This window comes from Oculina patagonica, unplaced genomic scaffold, assembly GCF_052425735.1.
Source record: "Oculina patagonica isolate OP01 unplaced genomic scaffold, crgOcupat unplaced239, whole genome shotgun sequence".
Lineage (NCBI taxonomy): Eukaryota > Metazoa > Cnidaria > Anthozoa > Scleractinia > Oculinidae > Oculina > Oculina patagonica.
In genome coordinates, this window is record NW_027558079.1 from 1 (window position 1) to 13,568 (window position 13,568).

General features: G+C 36.3%; 2 protein-coding genes and 1 long non-coding RNA gene across 3 annotated transcripts; 1 reads left to right on the plus strand and 2 right to left on the minus strand.

Annotated features, from left to right (window-relative positions):
• Positions 1-6: 6 nt before the first annotated feature.
• LOC144640287 (conserved oligomeric Golgi complex subunit 2-like) lies at positions 7-7,297 on the minus strand. The gene is made up of 11 exons (XM_078499469.1): positions 7,046-7,297; positions 6,827-6,892; positions 5,631-5,711; positions 4,566-4,675; positions 4,384-4,489; positions 3,595-3,774; positions 2,096-2,371; positions 1,504-1,643; positions 1,344-1,411; positions 994-1,112; positions 7-852 (listed from the first exon to the last, which is right to left on the minus strand). Exons 1-11 carry the CDS (start codon positions 7,295-7,297, stop codon positions 841-843), a joined length of 1,410 nt encoding a protein of 469 aa, XP_078355595.1. The 3' UTR covers positions 7-840.
• A 122-nt stretch (positions 7,298-7,419) lies between these two features.
• On the plus strand, positions 7,420-9,834 carry LOC144640288 (MAD2L1-binding protein-like). Its single transcript, XM_078499470.1, has one exon. The coding sequence runs from the start codon at positions 7,456-7,458 to the stop codon at positions 8,191-8,193; it is 738 nt and encodes a 245-aa protein (XP_078355596.1). The 5' UTR covers positions 7,420-7,455; the 3' UTR covers positions 8,194-9,834.
• A 963-nt stretch (positions 9,835-10,797) lies between these two features.
• LOC144640289 (uncharacterized) lies at positions 10,798-13,475 on the minus strand. Its single transcript, XR_013568326.1, has 2 exons — positions 12,886-13,475; positions 10,798-12,167 (listed from the first exon to the last, which is right to left on the minus strand). It is a non-coding gene; the product is annotated as an uncharacterized LOC144640289 (long non-coding RNA).
• Positions 13,476-13,568: the final 93 nt, after the last annotated feature.

Here is a 13,568-nt window from a genome sequence, read left to right on the forward strand (position 1 = left end):
ACCCTTTGACGCCCAGCGTACGATATATCGTACGGCAGATGCGACTTCAGATTTTCATTTAGCGGACTCCCTGTTTTTAGTACCCAGCCTTCCCCCGGTCATATTTCCTGCCCCAATGTTGATTTTACAATTCGTGTGCAGTTTTGCAAGGTTTTGACCATTTTTGAACGAGTTTTTTCGAAAATTCTGTTCATCACGTGAGCTGGAGAATTTAAAGGGCCTTTGACAATATGGCTAGCGCCCAAAATGGGTGCACAACCAACGAATTCTTCGAACCTTTGCAAGAATTCGACATCTCCGATGAAGGAATGAATCTTGAAGGATATCGGATGACAAAGAATCTGCCATTAAGTTAGATGCTCTATCTTAGGAACCAGCAATATTTTCTGTTGATGACCTAGACTTGTAAAAGGATACAACTTCGAACGATCAATATTGATGAGGAGGAGAAGGATCATGATCAGTCAAATAGGCATCTGGGCAAAGGTAGTTTCCAAATAAGTTGCCATGAGGCCTCTAAATAGTAAATTCCTTTTAAAGTTAGTTGCGTGACATGTCACGTTGTTACAGAAAAAGTGAATTTTCACAACTTTGAGGCACTCAACATAAGCTGTGTTTGGTAACAAAATGTTCAGTACACAATAATCTTTGATTCTAAAGCCATTTTATAATTTTCCTTTTGAAGAGAAAGTAGCTACAGAACTGAAATTGTTCAAGTTTGTTTATTACTTATCTTTGTTGTTAATGTTTAACTTGATATGACAGGTGTCAATTAGTGTCACTGTTTCAAATAGACCATCAAAATGTAGCTCCATGTCTTGACAATGAGGTGTGCAAGTTTCACTTAGATAGCTGCAATAAAACATTTTCTGCTGATTTTTCAGTAGTTATGACTTAAAATTGCCCAAATTTAAGAAAATTAATTTGGGCTTCAAAGGGTTAAGATAAGAACAGAGTTTTTCAGTCACACTTGTTGGTAGACCGACTTCTTACCTGTAAAGTCAACTTCCAAAATCTGTGACAGAGGGCTTGAATATACACAGAGTCCTCCCAGCACCTCTCAATACACCACCACAATGCACCCACAGCTGTTGTTGAGAACAACTCTGAATCTGAGGGGGGGATAAAAAGTTTCTTGGGCATCAGTTAATAATCAATGAATTATAGTACCGGTAATCATGATAATTAAAAGTGGGGCATTACAGAGGATTACAAAAAAATTAAAACATCCTCGAACACTACAATAAACATAATCAGTTATATCCTCAGGTGCGTCAATGGTAAAAAGTTGAATTTTAAGCATTGCAAGCTGACTTAGCTAGCAGTTAAATCACACACTGTACCTTTTTCATGGTCACCATCTTCAGGTAACAGCAGTGAATTTTCAAACTTATTTACCATCTCCTGAAACCTAAAATGGCAAAATATAATGTAAGAATAAAAAATATTGTAAGAATAACAACAAAATCTCACAGAAAACACAACAGAGATAGATGTACAAACCTTATTTGAAAATAGACTGGTAAACTCCACCTTGCCATAAAAGCAGTAAAGCTAGGATGTAACCTCAGTCTCTGCACACTAGCCTTTGATCCACAAAGACCTTCAAACTTATTGATAAACCATACTGTGGTCATATATTTCTGTAGTAGAAAACAATCCAGTTAACTTATGGCAAGACAGAAAAAAAGAACCACTTATTAAGCTATTAAAAACGTACCCATTAGGAAGAGAATGACTGCCTAACAAAGTGTGCTGAGTTTGAAACTTTTTGTTATGTAATAATTTTCAAAATGTTTATAACTTCTTTGTGTCAGTATATACTGTGGTTTGTTGCACATTGAAAGCATAACAGAGGGGTTTACGAAATACTTTTATTAGCCTCTGTTGGTAAATATGTCCTTCTCTTTAATACAAAAATGACTGCCTTGTTGATATGATCAGAGTTGACAGCGTGTTGGTGATTGGATTAATATGGTTCCCCTGAAATACATGTAAATACAAGGAAAAACAAGTAACAGCTCACACAAGTACAGTAGATGAGCTGGCTGTATTGAAAAGAAAAAAATGTTAATAGTTTTTACAAACTACCAACCTGATGAAAAGCGTCTGGATTTCCAGGGGCAAAGATTGATCCAAACCGTGCCTCAATTAGACTCACAACGTCTGGCCAAACAGCATTCACTAAGAAGTCAAACCCTCGTATTCCTGCCCTCTGTTCACCAAACATCTCCACATCACTGGCTACAAACCTCCCAGATGTTATGTTCATCATTTGCGCACAGTGTTTAGGGACAAATTCAAGAACTTTGTTATACACATTGTACAGACCCTGGGAAGGATCTGCGGTCAATACCTTCTCAACAATAACCTAGAAAGCAATTGTAACACAGGGAGTTAGTCAAAGGATATAATCTCACATATTACCTCTGATCCTTCTCTACTGCCACTAAAATGATTCCAGTGGTGAAAATCAACCAAGAAATGTTGAAGAACAGGAACAAAACTACATACCAGTATCTAGTATCTTAATATTGAATATGAGTAGTCAGGAGTTGGTATATTGATATCAAACGGATTTGTCACTGACTCATTCATTGTTTTTAGGCATTTTAGCTAATTCTTGAGCCTTCATTAGATACTAATAAAGGCTACCTGGTGATAAGGTTAAGTCTGCACATGAGCCTAGTGGCCCATCAGGCCAGAACTTAACCCAGTTTCTGTAGCATTAAGCAGCTAGGAGTATTCCTACTCCCCTTGGATGGGATGCTAGTCCACTGCAGGGTTACCCCCCAGCATTATTTCGTTGGTACCCATTTATACACCTGGGTGGAGAGAGGCACTATGAAAGTTAAGTGTCAATTGCCCAAGAAAACACTGCAGTGCCTCAGCAGGGCTTTAACCTGGACTGTTTGATAAAGAGTCCTGCAGTAACCATTACCGTCGCTTGCATCTAAGCGTGAACACGTGCCGCAGAAACATGATCTAATTGGGTATCAAACGTGGCATGTTTGGTCATCAAATGTTTGAAGTTTGGCAGACCGTAACGGCAACTTTCGCGCCGAAAGTTCAACGCATACCGGCTTCGAAATGGCGGAAAGATTGGATATAGAGACTTCTCCCACAAAATTGATCCTGATTTGTGTCGATATGTATTTGCAGGTTCACTTGAATCACTTCTAGTGTAAAGTTTCGCTATGACTCAGTATTTATGGTGAGCATTTTGAGTGCGAAAGTTCACGTTACGGTCTGCTAAACTTCAAATGTTTGATGACCAAACATGCCACGTTTGATACCCAATTAGATCATGTTTCGGTGGCACGTGTTCACGCTTAGATGCAAGCGACGGTAGGCCACCACGCCTCCCAGATACCTGATGATAACACAGTATAAATGGAAAGACATTCAAGCAGATCCAGAACACTTCTTCTCTTGAAAGCCACAACACACACTAACACACCACCCACTGATGCCCACAGAAAAGGTATCATTCTAAAGTTCATATTTTTCTGGTAAAGATAAAAATAATCTGTGATTACTGTGTATCTGTTTGTAACATCTCTGTTAGTTAAAAGTGAGGTGATATCACCTTACCTCACTCATATAAGGCTTTACAGTAACTTCTCTGAACAACATTTCAGCGTCTCTTGTCTTGTCAATGATGGCATATGTCCTTAGAACGCGGGATAACAGATTCAGCTCTCCAGTCTGGAGTCCTTCTTGAAATGCTGCTTCTAATTTCTTTTGCAGGGTGCTTGTGATGGCTGCAATACGCTTTGTAAATAGTGCAAAAATACCAAGTCAACACCACCCTGAATTAGCACAAGTATGCACCACTACTGACACTTCCTCATACAAAAAGAGCTGATCATTCATTTCATCAAAGCTTGTCAACTGCAGTAGTTTGTTGCACATATATCACTATGTTTTAACAAATTAACCTCAAGGTTTGAGGATTGACATTTCATGTAGTTTATTAGATATTTTACTATTGACTCTGAACACAAACTTGCTTCAGACTGTATTTTAACTCATTGATAGTTGTGCATGGTTTTCTACTTTCTCCCACAAGTTTATTTTCTACGATGTCACACAAGTTTCTTCCTTTGTTTGGTTTGTGCAAATTAATTTTCTTAACCCCATACAAAAGTCATAAAGTAACCACCACAAGAAAAAAACATTTTAAAATACAACTTACCCACAAAATAATGGGGACATTCTAGAATTCAATACCATAAAACCCTTCAAACCTTCCTGATGCTAGTTTAGACTTAACAAGTAGACCCCCGACCTTGGAAAAGCCCAGTCAGAAAATAACAAGTCCCCTTGATCTCTAGAGAGCAAATCATTTCTACAGAACATGAATAAATCAAGGTGACTCACCCCTCTGATGCTTTCCACCAATGGATGACCTTGACTCTGAGTAACGTAAAATTGTAGTTGATTAAACTCACTGGCCACTCTCTCAATCAGATGTGAGTCATCATCCCTACAATAATATACAAATTACCGGTAGTTCAATTCACACAAGTGCTATTCTTGATGACTAAAGACACATTACTCACCCTTCAGGTTCTTTAGCTGATACCTCAGGCTGAGTAAGCCTTGATCCTTGTAATAGTCTTTCAATCTTCTCCAGTGACTTTGTGATGTTTAATAAATGCTGCATACACATCTTTGATGAAAAAAAAAAATCAATAATAATATATGTGTAATGAATTTGTTAAACCAGATCTCCACTGTGGTTCAGTATAAGTGTTCAGGAAAAATATATAACAACAAACATAATTTAATGGGTCATTCAGGAAAAAATTCACACTCCCTGATAGAAGTGTTTGGGAAATTCTCATGGGAGGGAGGTTGAGGACGCTGGAAATCTTGGTGGGAGGGGGGGGGTTTGAGCCTAAAAATCCTTTCTCGAGGGTTAGGTATTTTCAACCATAGTGGTAAAATATCTCCATTTTTTTGGAAATATTAACTTTGAAGAGCTCAATCTTTGCAGTTATCAGTGTGTGTTCAAGGTTTAAGAAATTTTTAAGAAATCTTTTCCATTGACTGTAAATTAGATTTAGGGCTTCCAAAAAATTAATGGAAATCCAAGTGGGAGGGGGGAGGCTTCAAAGGAGCTAGAAGGAGGTTCTGGTAGTCCTAGAAATCTGGTGGAAAATGGGAACAAAATATTGCCATCATTCTGTCAAGAGTCTGTGTATTTTTTCTGGAATAACCCAAGGTTATGTTTTAATATTGGTTTTATGTTTTAATATTGTAATGTATATAGTTAGTATATTTTAATATTTTTAAGTTTTAATATTGTAATGCGCTTTTGCTCATTTACATGTTAAAAAGCGCAATATAAATTCATAAATTATTATTATTAAATATGTCACTGTTTTTTCTACAAAAAGTGCTTTAACTGTATGAATGAAAAACAATCAACACATGATTTAGGGAGGTTTATTATACAATCTGCGATTATTAAAGACCTTAATGGTGGAAGATCAAGAGATTCTTGTAAGGATGTTACTTCTGTTTTTTTGGTCCCAAAAAGTAATTAAACATTGCAGATATGGTGATTTATCCCTTATAGCAATAACAGACAGTTGCAGGTGTCAAAAAGGCCCACACAATACCTTTTTCTGTCTCAGCAGTGCTCTTTCGTCCAGTTTGTTTTGTATTGCATCAATTGTTCCATCAAGATCAGACTTGATGAGCTGAAGAGTAAAGACATAATTATAAAAATATGAAATGTATATATGAAATTCATATTGTACTGCGTACTTGTAATTCAGGCTTGAACAGGAATTGAACCCATTACCGCACGATACTAGTGCAGCGCTCTTACCAACTGAGCTATCAAGCCAACTGGGAGCTGGTCACTTGTGAGTTCATAATAATTATATACCCATGGATGGAGAAGATATGAAATGGATATATGAAATTCATATATTTGTACTGCAGATATACAATTTAAGCAAATGAAAGACCATTGCAGTAATGTACTCAACTTAAGCAGTTGAGAAAAGCAAGCCTGGAAAAAAAATCAGGCTTGGACAGGGAATCGAATTCTTTTTGTTTGTTAAGAAATGACAATCACTTAATGTCATAGCACAAGTGGACAGGATCTTTCCGTCTTTTGGTCTGTTTTGATGGACCAGTGGGTAGGAATAAACGTTACAACAAGAAATCGCCACACAGAACACAAAAGCAAAATACTCCTGTGTAGAAAGTTCTGAACAACACAAAGTATAAACAAAAGAGACTATTAATTATATTCGAATAGTTCTATTCGTTTTAGTGGACACAAATTTCTAATTTTTTTTAATACACAGGGCAAGACACCATTTGATTTTAAGCTTGGTCATGTGTATCGTATATGTCATGCTACAATATAACGCAACCTTTTTTGAAACAACAACAGGAAATCTAAAAAAATATATTAAAAATATAAAATAAAGAAAATGTATTATTTGCATCTTTGCGACTCTATACATAACTATTGTATCACATAAATTTGAATTCCAACAGATCCTCACAAAGTCAATGCTATTCTAATTTATGCAGATACTTATAATGTGTCTTATGTCAAAACAATTTTTTTTGTCAAAACATGTAAGCTGCAATTAAATAACAGTCATTTTGTTGCACACACTTTGTTCAGTTACGTTTATTTACGTTAATTTTTTTTACAAATTTCCGGAAAATTATGTAAGACCCCTTTGTGAAATGTCATCACTTCTGCATGCATTGCATGCCATTTATTTATTCTGTTCTCAGCAAGCCTTTCCTGTGTGCAGAGGCCTGACTGGCTTTTTACACAAACACTTACCAAAACTTCTTCTTTCAGTTGTCCTAAAGGAACTGACAAACTGGCAATGTTTTTGTCCATTCCAACCTGTTATAAGCATGGTACACTGTGATTCAGATACAGGTCAAGTCTCCAAATTATACAACCACACTATTGATAATATACCCATTTCTCATTAACGGTAACCCTTAACAGGAACTTTTTCTTTCCCTTATAAATTTAAACGATCCAAGTACTCACCAGGTTTGTAGACAAATTCACGAAGTCTGCATAGTCCTCGTTAATCAACTCAATCAGGGCATGTTTCAAAGACTTCAAATAATCATCTAAGTTTGCTTTCAGTGCATCCAGAGGAACGCTACCCTTACAGCTTCCGACAAAGCTGTCCACACTAAAAGATTCTTTCATGAAATCTGCTCTAGAAAAGATAGCTGAGCTTGGTTCTCGAGGAACGATTTCTTCATGAGAGTCCGCCATTTTGTTCCAACTCATCACAGCGAAAAAGTGCCAGGCACCCCCTCTCTCCGGGGCCCACTATTTGGGCACATCGAAAATCTGGCAAATGGGCCCCAGGAAGAGTCTTCGAAGCGGCGAAGCGGCACATTCGAAATCTAACAAGAAGAGCAGTTTAGAGTTTTTAGCTACCATTTATGGCAAAAGAGGTAGAAATTGAGGTGACTTTCAATGAAGGAGTTGGTCAAACTATAAATTCACGGCTTTTAAGGAGCTGCATCGAATACCTTCTGTATCAACGCCAACAACTTCCCATGCCTTACCACGAGCTGAGAAGAATGGTGGAAGATCAAGAAAAGTTGTGCGATGGCTTAGAAGCAGGCGTTATAGAGCGCCCATTGGCCCGGCGATCCTTTAATACTGAATACAAGAAAGCTAAGAAAGTTTACGAAGACGTGGAATGTTTGTTTGACCACATAAACAAGTTATTCTTGTCAACAATAGTCAAGTCTGCATTAGTTTTGATAGGATCAACTGCAGTCAGCCCAAAAGAACATTATTTTGTTGATTTTCAAAATGCTCAAGAAGTCGATACTGCGGACACATCGGCCAGAGTATGTAATTCAGCATGTCGAAAACTGATACGGAGCTTGATCTCCAATCAAGAACTTGGTTCCTTCAAGGAGATCTCTCCTACCTCGATGCTAGTTTTCATTCAAGCTAGTAGATCATCAGATATTGAATGGTTTCGACCAAAACCGACATTCAAGCCTCCTCACCGAGGTCATTCATGCAAAATAAGTGTCAGGACTGCTACCTGCAGTGAACAGATGGCTGCCAGTGACCCCCCTGACCACAGCATGGATGAGTGGTTATGGTTTCAGGCTCCAGTTAATATCAGGGGGTACAGTCACAAGACTGGTGTCGGTCTCTAGTTTTAATATATTGACACTGTAGGATATTTTGAATAACATGCTCATATTTTGGATAATCTGGGAGCCTCCCAAATACAGACTAATTTCCTGGAGCCAGTTTTATGAAGCTTTCCTACTACCATCTTCCAGCTACCAGGAACAGCTAACAATTGTTTCATGTGCAGCAACACACAAGCGGAGCTGTCAAACTTGACATGTTGATGCTCCAAACTTAATTGGTTCGTTTGAAAAATGTGACAGTTTGTCTAGACAAACTTGAATGTTTTACTTGTGAAAAAAAATGGAAAAATGTTGGCCGTTCTCGGTAGCTTGAAAATGGTAGTAAGATAAGATGTATCCTAAGATATTTAAATTTGGGTAAAAAGCAGTTGAAACTAAGTAAACTAAACATTGTTGACCATTTGAGATCATCATAGATTATAAGACACCCTGTTGATGACCTCAATTAAATAGTTTTCACAGCTTTTTACCCATTTAAATTTTTAATCAGTGAAATCCCCAATCTAGGTATTGTATAGGCTTTTCTATTCCCAAGAACAATAATTCTTCGGTTACATCTTGAACTTGGAGTGCTTTCTGAATCTGATCCCCAGTCTTTTAAACTCCTTGCCAGTTTCCCAGTTATGGTTCTAATGTTGGCATATTTTTTCTTGTGAGGAAATATATGTAATGACAAATGATTTCTATAAAATGTAGAGTTCTGCTGGCTGGCAAAATATTCAACAGATAAATTTGAAAAACTATACATTGGACTAAGTACTTGTTTATTTTTTCTCTTCTTCTTCAACATACTTTAAGGAAGAATGGGGACTGCTCATAGTCTGCCCATAAGGTACGTTCTCTATATATTTTTTCGTACACTCTTCAATTCCATTCAGTCCAGATTTGTGGCAAATTATAGAAGATGAGCAAAATAGGTGCATGAGCAAACGTTCTCTTTCACACAGTTCATTCCTAAAAATAGATGTATAAAAAGCTGAATAAACAATTGGAAGACTTGCAGAACTACATAACAACATGCCTTAATTTTGGCCAGTAGGTGTTTTGCTGGTAGCCCAATAACTTTGCAACTTTTTAGATATATATTCTTTGTTTGGTACTCTGCAAGTCAGGGATAAGAAGAAGAATTTCTGTCTGGCAGGGTATTTGTGGATATTAATAATTAATATCCACAACAATGAAATAAATATGCCGGTGGTTGTCTGAACCCTTGTTGGCCTAGTTCTGACATGGCTTCCTCTCTAAATAAATTATTTAACTTATTTAATTTCATTAACTTTGCTGTATTCCATGTAATAACATTTTTTAATTTTTTAATTCTACATGTACCTATTTTTCAAAAAATTATAGTTTTATACTCAAGTCAAACTTGAATCCTGGTGTAGTCAATTACTGATGAAAAATAAATTAAAGGCTAATAATTTGGAATTGATGGCTTTCATTTCTGAAGCCTGTAGTTCTCATTGTACTGTAGGTGATATTAAAACAAGTAAATGAGCAGTTTATTTGTTGCCACACTACTTTAACCTAAATCACTTTGATCCACTGAATGATATCAATTAACATATTAACTGATTATGCAAGTATTGTTTGTTGTAACTGACAACATAGCCTTTAACTAAACAGTGTGTAAATTTGATTCAATTTCAAGATAACAGACAGAATAGTACAAGTCTCAAGAATATATTTGAATTTTTTTTAATGGGGAGAAGGGATGAAACAATGTGGCCCGGGTTTGAATCCGGCGAGGTGCCACATGCGGGTTGCGTTTGTTGTTGGTTCTTATAGCTTGCTCTGACGTTTTTTCTCAGGGTTCTCCAGTTTCCTTTCCTCCTGCGGAAAAACCAACATTCCAAATTCAAATTTGATCTGGATAGATGGTCCTCCTGAAGACCAGCTAGTGCTGATGTAGCATTCCAAAATTGTCATGACACCCTTGGGGTCAAAGTCAAATGTATGAGATTTTATGAGCAAACAAATTGTAAACAGAAAATCCCAGCTGGTTGAAGGCTGGGGATTAGTTACATAAATTTGTTGGAAAATAAGGAAAAGTGTTGGGGGAGAGAAGCATTCTCCAGGGCGCACTTCTTTATGATCACAATGTCTTTGTATGTAGGCCAGTGGCCTATCAGGGGGATGGGGGTGGGGGAGGTTCCAAATTTTCATTTTCTTTACCATACTTCAAATATGACCTCTAAATAAGTCCACATCCTGTTGCAGTACCTATTTCACAGTCTGATTGCAATTTTTCAACCTGAGTGAGGCTTCTTCATAACCTCTCTCTTTTCTGTGTGTTTGAAGATTGATGTCATTATCATTTTATGGTCTTGTAGACCTCTTTTATAAGTATTTTCCAGTTAAGACAAAAAACTAATTTCTATAACCATATGTCGGCCTTTTATGGCTTGAAAATGGTCTTTTTGGAACAACACATACCCATGAGTTTAATATTGTTATAGTATAATTTTAAAAAAAAATGGTGATATGTTATTTTGTCTTTATTTTACAATTTTCTCTTTGGTGATTGGTCCATATTCAGGAGACAATTGGATTAGCAAGAGTCAACATGTTTTTAACCCAGTGACTGCAGTCAGGATACACACATTATGATACACACATTTTATTTCTTCATTCATAATCACACTATTGCTGCAGCTCTTCATTCACAAACATCTTGGATTCATTAAATTCAAAAAATACTTCTACTATTATCTAATTATTAACTAAAATGTTCCAGAACAAAGTTCTCATATTTTTTTCAATAACTGCCAGTTCTAAACACTGCTATGACAACCTGAAACCAGTTAGAACTACCTGTGGAATGTTATTGCAAAATCACTTTTTCAGCGACTTTGTAACGTTTTTCAGTGTTACTTGTATAACGATGTGGTAAGTTCAAAAAGGCAGAACTGACATACAGGGAATAAAACATATAGGTTTTAATCTCAGTTACAAGATTGCAGGACCAAAAATGTGGTTTCCTTTCTTAAGAGTTAATCTGAAATAATTCCTGCAAAGTAGCTTTAGAATGCAAGTATTTGTAGGCGAATTGTAAAAAAACAAAATTATATAGTAAAAATAATTAAATAACTTCCTTGTTACAAATTAAAAGTTAAGAGCTGACAGCTGTAATTTTTTTCATCATTTCAAACTCATTTCTTGGTAAAATTACTACCCAACATTTTTATATCAAAAAAATATTTCCTCCTTTATAAAAATATCTTATGTACAATATTCATTTAAAAAGGTTCCTTGTTTTTTTTTCTCCTTAAAATAAATAGTTCTGCACGTCTTGAGGAAAAAAATGGGAAACTAAAATTGTCTTCAGTCAGACATCCATGATAAAAAAAATCTGCACCAGAGGATGATTTTTGGCAATTTGAAATTGTTTTCACCGAAACAACAGAGAATTGTCCAAGAATTGATGAAATACAGTTTTGCCTAGCAACACAATGGACAAGAAAACTAAATCAATAGCACCCTGATTTTCCTGTTTTTGTTGTTGTTGTTGTTGTTGTTTTTCTGTTTTGTTTTTTTGATAAGACAGGATATGTCTGTATCTTGACTCAAGTCCATGCTGTTGCAATGTGCAGCTAGACTATGTAGGATCTGTACATAAATGCTTTTAATTTCCTTACTAGTCTTCAAGACCAAATGTGACGCTGATTGCTTGTGAATGGTTAGAGGACTGGTCTATTTGGACGAGCTATGAGATTCACTGGAGGATGAGTGAATGGATGGCATGCTCCTATTGGCTGAGAGGTGTGCAGAATATCCAAATGACTCCAACATGTCAATATGACAGTCTGCAGTCCTATCATATGTACAACCAGGCCCGCCAGTACTGTGAACCACAGTGAAATGAATGCTTCCACACACAGCTGTGAACATTGTCAGAAACCATGAGCACCACCTCGTTTTGAGTTATCAATGGCTGGTAATTTGTAATGTGCAAACTTCTGGCTTGTTTGGTTCTGCACAAAAGAAAATGATTATTTTTTAGTATATTTTATGGTATAATGGTAAAGCATTATAATATGCTATAAACTTGATTTCATACTTCTCTTCAAATGATGTGTTAAGAATAATGAGGCTTGGCTGACCTGTTACCTCTACCACTTACTAAACTTTTCCAGCCACCTTAAATTTTCAAAATATTAAGGTGGCTCTGAACCCCTCTGATAAAATTTCTTTAAACTTTGCCAAAAGTGGCATCGTGACTGATGCCAATCATAACTCAACAAAAAAATGGGGGTCACTGAGTTCATTTTTGAGTTATTAGCACTGAAAGATAAACTTAAGGGTGCTTTAACGGGTTATACTGTAGCCATGGTAGCCACTAATGTCACGAAAATGATCACAACTTGTTGATCATACCATTACTGTAATAACAACTGAAAAAGAGTGGTAGTACTGAATCATCAAAGTATATGGTCAAGGAAATACTGAAAACCGTGATCAGCCACCTTAACTCCTCTTGTAAAAAGGTTTCCTTAATTGTTCTATTCTGTTTTCTTTCAACCTTCTGTTTTTGTTTCTTGACAACTTTGAACATCTCATTCACTAGCATTTATACCACCAAATTTCACAGACATAATTATGAATAAATATTTCATATGAATTATACAGTTTAATACTTGTTTGTCACAAAAAGAACAAATAGTACGGACAATAAAATACACACACATGTACCTTGACTTTATTTTTTTCTTGGTGAATAATGGAAGGAAATGATGTAGGAAAGGTTGTGGTTTGTATTGTAGTTGCAACTGGTATCTTGGGTAGAGTTGTGCCGTATGTACTGTGTTTGTATCCAACACCTAGAGACGGTAATGATGCCTGTTGATGTGTAACGTCACTTGCTAAGTTGATTCCTTCGTCTTTTGGTAGAAAAGACTGCAAGAAAAAAATGCATTGCCATATCAATAAATTAAAGCATGACAATCAGCTGCCTATCCTTGATTTAATGTTCCCAAAACCTTTTGAGCTCCAAACTTTATATTATTTATTACTGTCTGTTTACACTGTATATGCTTCAAAGATAAGCTCTCTTATAGCTTGAAAAAGTAAAAGAAACAAAAAAAAAAAACATTTCAGAAGTCCATGTGTATCAGCATTTTTCCCCTCTTAGTGAGCCATCTTGCCATTATTTTAAGTATTCGGTGTTTCACTACACTATGCGTGTAGTGTTTCATCATTACACGCATAGTGGCCATCTCTTTACATCAATCTTTTGTTATTGTCTTTTGGCATGCTGTTTGAAATGAGCCAACTCAAACCAATGCATACTGTTTGGTGTTTGTTTCATGCAAATGAGCTCACACATACAGAAGGTCATGGTAGTGGGCTGTGATTTTTGGATGTCAATCCACTTT